This window comes from Berghia stephanieae, chromosome 8 (genome assembly GCF_034508935.2).
Source record: "Berghia stephanieae isolate SIO BIC M18660-M18661 chromosome 8, UCSD_Bste_1.3, whole genome shotgun sequence".
NCBI classification, from domain to species: Eukaryota; Metazoa; Mollusca; class Gastropoda; order Nudibranchia; family Aeolidiidae; genus Berghia; species Berghia stephanieae.
Window position 1 is genome coordinate 50,854,731 of NC_088367.1, and position 6,633 is coordinate 50,861,363.

The 6,633-nt window shown below is 35.3% G+C and overlaps 2 protein-coding genes and 1 pseudogene across 4 annotated transcripts in view; 1 reads left to right on the forward strand and 2 right to left on the reverse strand.

Moving 5' to 3' along the window:
* The window catches only part of LOC144978827 (uncharacterized), a 24,187-nt gene extending 21,671 nt beyond the window's left edge, over positions 1-2,516 (forward strand). For both annotated transcript variants that reach the window (XM_078925371.1, XM_078925370.1), the window contains exon 8: positions 1-2,516. This exon is cut by the window's left edge and continues 2,075 nt beyond it. The gene's annotated coding sequence lies outside the window, so the exon portion shown is untranslated.
* On the reverse strand, positions 383-1,561 carry LOC144979051 (uncharacterized; annotated as a pseudogene).
* Positions 2,028-4,905, reverse strand: LOC144978828 (uncharacterized). 2 transcript variants are annotated; one of them, XM_078925372.1, is made up of 3 exons: positions 4,572-4,905; positions 4,078-4,185; positions 2,028-2,187 (listed from the first exon to the last, which is right to left on the reverse strand). In XM_078925372.1, exons 1-3 carry the CDS (start codon positions 4,790-4,792, stop codon positions 2,028-2,030), a joined length of 489 nt encoding a protein of 162 aa, XP_078781498.1. In that variant the 5' UTR covers positions 4,793-4,905. The 2 variants fall into 2 exon arrangements, with proteins under 2 accessions (XP_078781498.1, XP_078781500.1); XM_078925374.1 differs by lacking the exon at positions 2,028-2,187 and adding an exon at positions 2,619-2,691.
* Positions 4,906-6,633: the final 1,728 nt, after the last annotated feature.

The following is a 6,633-nucleotide window of genomic DNA, read 5'->3' on the forward strand; positions in this document are numbered from 1 at the left end:
TATTTCAAATTGCATATAACAATTATCAGGTATTTCCCCCATCACTCACTCTCTATATCTCTCTACTTATAATAACTCGCACCAGTTATGTGACTCCTAATCAATTTTATTATATTTAAAAAGTCATGTCATATTTCATGTTTATATACTACTTATTCAAAATTTATTTGGGTTATGGCATACATTATGCATTATGTATAAAACTTTAATAGTCAGAATACAAAAACCTATTAAGAGTATGATAGGATGTAAAACAAAAATAAAACTGATAACCAATAATAAGTCATGAAAAGTTAATACTAGCGAGAGAATAAAGCGAAATAAATGTATTTTATGTATTGCTATACCTCATGATCTGGATACAGATTACATTGTGAATTACCTACTTCAGAACAGTTTCAACGAAAACTTTGTCTAGTTCGGGGAAGTAAGGAAGCATAGACAATAAATCTTTCTTCTTGTCATCAGGCAATCGATTTTTATTTAATACATTTAATTTTCTCCCGTGCTTCTCTGAAGCCCTATTATGATTTGAACAGCCACGTTTTCTAGTTGACAGGGTGTAAGGGTCCCGTCTCACACTTACTGTCGTCCATTCTGGTGACTGATGACAGGTTTTATAACTAACTGTGCCAAGACTTTGACATAGTTGTAACTGGCGTATCTTAGTAAAAGGCACACGGCTAAAAACAAATTCTTGTTGAGCATTGCTCTGAAAATCAAAAAAGTCCCTCATTTGGATTACTTGACTGTTTTTTATTGTCTTTAATTTTTTTATCAATCCAATATGACTAAAAATTTCCTGATGTCTGAGATGACGCTCAATTACTGAGTGGACATTATCAACTTCTTGAATGGAACTGTGTCCAGACTCACAAAATTTCTGAGTAATAATATCAATATTTTTATTTTTCTTAATAAACAAAGAGAGAGCAGTTGACATTACAGAATTTCTATTCTTGCAAACACAGGAGTCAGACCACAGCGTTATATCAGACAGAAGAGGATGGTCTTTTAAAACCTCTTCAAGAATTTTAACAATGGCACTGGCCATGTTATTGGCTGCACGACCAACAGAGCCCTCGGGCCAAACTGCAAAATATGCCTTTTTACTTAAAGACAATGTAGCAGTCATGTTAAAACTGACTAATTTTCTTTTATAAAAAAATTTGAAATGCCACAAACCGGCAAGGGGAAAACATTTTCAAGATCAAAGCAGATTACTGCTTTTTCTTTACTATTCCTATCCCTCTCCCTCTCATGTTTTGTTGATCTGTAATTTTCAACATGCTGAACAAGCTGTTCCTTTTTTTTTATCACCTAATCTCATGTTTTTTTCTAACAGTCTTAAAATCAATTCACCTTTGCTTGTTGAAGCAGCAAGTTCCTTCTGATTTAAATCCTTTGTATCTTTTAATACAAGTTCACATTTATCACATCTATCTTTTTTGGGAGCTAAAAATGAAATGTTAAATTCTTTATTGAAAATTTCATCATATTTATGTTTCTTTACAGGTTCTATTTCTTTTTCCACACGGAGATCTTGATACATTCCATACATTTTACTCAAATTTATAGATTTTTCTAGATATTCTCTGCATGAATCAGCCCTACAATAATGAGAGGGGATACGGGGAAAGGAATTTATATGACTTCTCACCACATCTAAGCACTCATCGCTAATTTTGTTTTTAACATTCTTCCCACTCTTTGGTGGCAAAGGTACACCAGTTTCAACACATCTCCGTTTCTCATAAAAATATGAAATTCTTATTTGAGAAATATCAAGAGTTGATAAGAAAAATGTCTTACAAACTTGGACTTTTAAAGAAGTGCCACCACATCGCAGAAAGTACTTGTAGCTGAACACTTTAGGCTTTTCATTGGTTACAGCTCTGCATCTTGCCTTTTCACATCTAATTGTGTACTCACTATAAAAGTGAGCTTTTCTCTCGTCATTCAGAGACCATAATATTTTATTTATATTTTTTCTTTCTTCTTCAGAAATTTTTTCCTTACATTTAAATTTACAATTCGAACAATTTTTTCACAGTTTTTACTTTCTTTTCAGAAACTATTTCTTTAGTCTTAAGGCTCTGATACTCCTGACCAGCTTGTCTCTTTGTCTTAGAAACATTCCTTTTCCAATGAGTAGGGTCTCTTTTCCTTTTCCTGGTCACTGTGGGCCTGTTTGATGAAATAGCAAGAAAAAAAAAAGAATGTAATCATAGTCAATTCTAATCCTATCAGTATTAAAATATAGACACTTTTTCATTAAAGGAGATCCAAGGTCTCGCAACACATTAAGACAATATATAAGTAATAAATTCTAGCATTCAACGCAGCAGAAAAACATCCTCAACTTTAGGCGAATAAACTATAGAGAATATTCACACTAGAAAATATATATAAAGCTGGAAATCTACACCATCCATCTCAGAACAACCACAGATGTAGAAATATCACAAAAACATAAGTAACCGCAAAAAATAAATACACTAAAAAAAAAGAAGAAAGATAACAGTGTGCCACAGTTTAACAAATAAATTGATAAGTAATGAAATTATTGGATGATTAAAATATCTTACGTTAGATCGGTAGCATTTTCTTCAACTGAATTCGCCAGGTTTTCATGCCATTGTATTTAGATCTATCGTTTGTAACGGTTCGTCTGATATGCAGTCTACAGGTCTGGAAATAAATAGAGAATGAAAATTTTACCAGATGTAAGGAAAATACAATGTTGAATAAGAATTAAGCTATGTCAATAAATAATTTTAGATCTTTGACTGTCATTTATTCTTATGGAAAGGTTAATAAAAAATATAATCCAGATCTATTGACATTACAGCAACAACCTATTCATCATCATCAAATGCCTATAGACTCCGCTTTAGGCGAATCAACTATGGAGATTATTCACAGCAGAAAATATATATAAGACTGCAAATCTACACCATCCATCTCATAACAAACACAGTTACCGGTAGCGAAAAAAAAACACAAATAAAATAAATAATAAAAACATAAGTGTGCCACAGCATAACAAATAAATTGATTAGTAATGAAATTATTGGATGATTAAAGCAGCGGCGTGGCGTATTGACGGCATATGGTGGTGCCATGATTAGAAGAAGAAACAAACTTCTAAAACAGTGAATACGATTAAGAGGAGAGAGCACATGTTAAAAACTCTCTTTTTTAAAAAGGTGGGGGGGGGGGTCGATAGTTTCCACAAGTGGACAAAACTCACAAAAACAAATAATTCATGAAAACAACAAGCCACAAATAAAAAATCACTCCACTTAAGTACTTAAGAAATCAAACAACACACCAAAGTATAACTGTTGACAATCTTCGCTTTCTCTCTCTGACTGACACAAATACACACGCACAAACACACACACACACACACATATAAACACTCATACACATGTAACCATCAACTCGGCACTACAAGTAAGAAATATGTTGGTAAATTCGTCCACAATGCTTCGTTGCATACAATTACTTTATTTAATAATCGTGAAATTGAGGTGGGGGGGGGGGTTAATATGTCATATTTTTAAGTTTTATGTTGTTTCTCTTTGCTGCTCTTGACAATGATCAGTGTTTTTGACAGTTAATGTAATAATTTGGATGGCCGAAGTTACCCTAATTATGACGTAAATGATGTAACATTGGCGCATCCCCCCAGTCCAACGGTGGAGCTCTCAGATCCTGGCACAAGTCGAGGGTTTTTCCGCTATTTGAAGATAGTATAATTCGACCCAGTTTCTCGCTCAATCAGCTGTGGCGATACTAATGGATAGAGCATTAACTGGAGCTTTGGATAACTTTGCACCACGGCAGTGATGTCACCAACACACGAGTCGCCGCAGTGCGTGAATCGGAATCTTGAATAGAGCGGAGACTAAAAAGGCAGTATGTTGTTGGCGAGTTGGCGAAAGACAGTGAAGTTATAATTTCTCAGTTTTATTTTAATTAAATTATGCTGTTAATGATTTTTAAAAGATTGGTGCGGTGCCTGGCACCATTCGATCCAATGGCCCCACCACGCCACTGGAAGTATCTTACGTTAGATCGGTAGCATTTTCTTCAACTGAATTCGCCAGGTTTTCATGCTGTTCCATTGTATTTAGATCTATCGTTCGTAACGGTTCGTCTGATATGCAGTCTACAGGTCTGGAAATAAATAGAGAATGAAAATTTTACCAGATGTAAAGAAAATACAATGTTGAATAAGAATTAAAGCAATAATACAATATGTCAATAAATAATTTTAGATCTTTGACTGTCATTTATTCTTATCGAAAGGTTAATAAAAAATATAATCCAGATCTATTGACATTACAGCAACAACCTATTCATCATCATCAAATGCCTATAGACTCCGCTTTAGGCGAATGAACTATGGAGATAATTCACAGCAGAAAATATATATAAGACTGCAAATCTACACCATCCATTTCAGAACCAAAAAAAAAGTTCTTGTGAATGAACAAATATACTAGTACTGGGATAGCAGACTATCAGTATCAGTTCCTCCAAGCAAGTGCGCCACGTCTTACCTTTCATCATCCTCGTCTCTTTTTACTGTATTATTCCTGCATGTTGAATTTGCATTCTGACAAGTAAGTTGTGTATATGTCACGGTCTCTTGTTCTTCGTGCTGACTTGGTGGAATGATGAAGTCTGGATCCTCTGGCTCATTCAAACTTTGACTCAATGGATCGCTGTTACTGTTATCTCCATTTTCCTTCCTGGAGATAAAATCAAATAATAATATCATGGTCACATTCAGACTACTTCAGTACTACTTCATTGACATATGAAAGAAAATCCAAGTAGACTGAGAAATATACTAGATGTAGGCTACGACTCAACGAAGAAGACTAAGACGGATTTCTACTCTTCCACAGTTTCAGTTTCAAAAAAGCTTTATAAAACTTAGAGGTGCTATCTAGCTATATTAGTTGGGATTGGATTGGTGTGCTTGAATGTATCTTGGCTTGTCGTGAACTAAGTAGACTTATTATTATGCAAGGAAATATAGTTATAAATAAGTTGCCATCAAAATAATATCTCTATTGTTATTTATATATCTAGTAATTTGTAACTTTGTTTGGTAGATATTTCGTTGCACTAGGTACTCTTTCACTGTCTGTCGTCTGCTCTACATTATCACTTTGTGCTTGCTAATAAAAAAAAACATTAACCAGACAATAGAAGAATAAAAATGTCTTAAAATCAGTTTTAACTAAAACAAGTGTTCTTTATTTATTAATATAAATAATGCGAATATTTAGATTTTAGCAATATCTTCTCTTGACTCACTATTTTTTCTCTGAATTTCTTACGTAGATAGCAGAGTTACAGTTACTGCCCTTTGGCAAGTTATCTCATTTTTAAGTAAATTGGAGATGGAATAAAGCAGTTCTGTTGGGAAAATCCCAAGTCTAGAGAAGAATGGGAAAGACAGACAAAAAAGATTTCAAACGGGGTGCCTCAAACCAAATATTGGGAAAATCCCAAGTTTAGAGAAGAATGGAAAAGACAGACAGAAAACACTACAAACGGAATGCTTCGAACTAAATAATGGGAAAACCCATTGGAGGTTACAAAAGAATGGGAAAGACAGACAGAAAAGACTACAAAGGGGGTGCTTCGAAATAAAGAATGGGAAAACTCAATGGAGGCTACAAAAGAATGGGAAAGGCAGAGAGAAAATACTACAAAGGTGGAGCTTCGAACTAAAGAAGGGGAAAATCCCAAGTTTAGAGAAGAATGGGAAAGACAGACAAAAAAGACTACAAACGGGATGCTTCGAACCTAAGAATGGAAAACCCATTGGAGGTTACAAAAGAATGGGAAAGACAGACAAAAAAAAGACTACAAAGGGGAGCTTCGAACTAATGAATGGGAAAATACCGAGTTTATAAATGAATGGGAAAGACAGACAGAAAAGACTACAAAGGGGGTATTCTAACTAAAGAATGGGAGAGGCCAAAAAGGGTTACATCAGATTGAGAAAGAGAGACAAAAAATACTACAAAGGGGGTGTTTCTAACTAAAGAATGGGAAAGGCCAAGAGAGATTACAAAAGAATGGGAAAGAGGTAAAACAAGACTACAAAGGGGGGGGGGGGGCGGGGGTTTCTAGCTAAAAATGTGAAAGCCAAAGCAAACAACCCAAATCATATTGAAAACTAAAGTTTGGGAAAGGCCGACAGTTCCAGAGGTCCCAGCATTCGTGACAAACAACAAACTGACAACACATCAAACATCTTACTCTCAAGCTCCGACATTACAACTAAATCACCAAGTGACAGAGAAGTGTCTGATGACGGAGAGGGGATCCGATGATGGTGGAATGTCTGCTGATGCAGAAGTCTCTGGTGATGGAGAAGTGTATGGTGATGAAGAAGTGCTTGTGATGGAGAAGGATCCGGTGATGGAGGAATGTCTGCTGATGGAAATGTGTCTGGTGATTGAGAATTGTCTGATGATGGAGAGTTGTCTGTGAGGAGAAATCTCTGGGCTGGAGAAGTGTCTGGTGATGGAGAAATGTCCGGGCGATGGGTAAGTGTCTGGTGATGGAGAAGTGTCTTGTGATGGAGAAGTGTCTGTATGG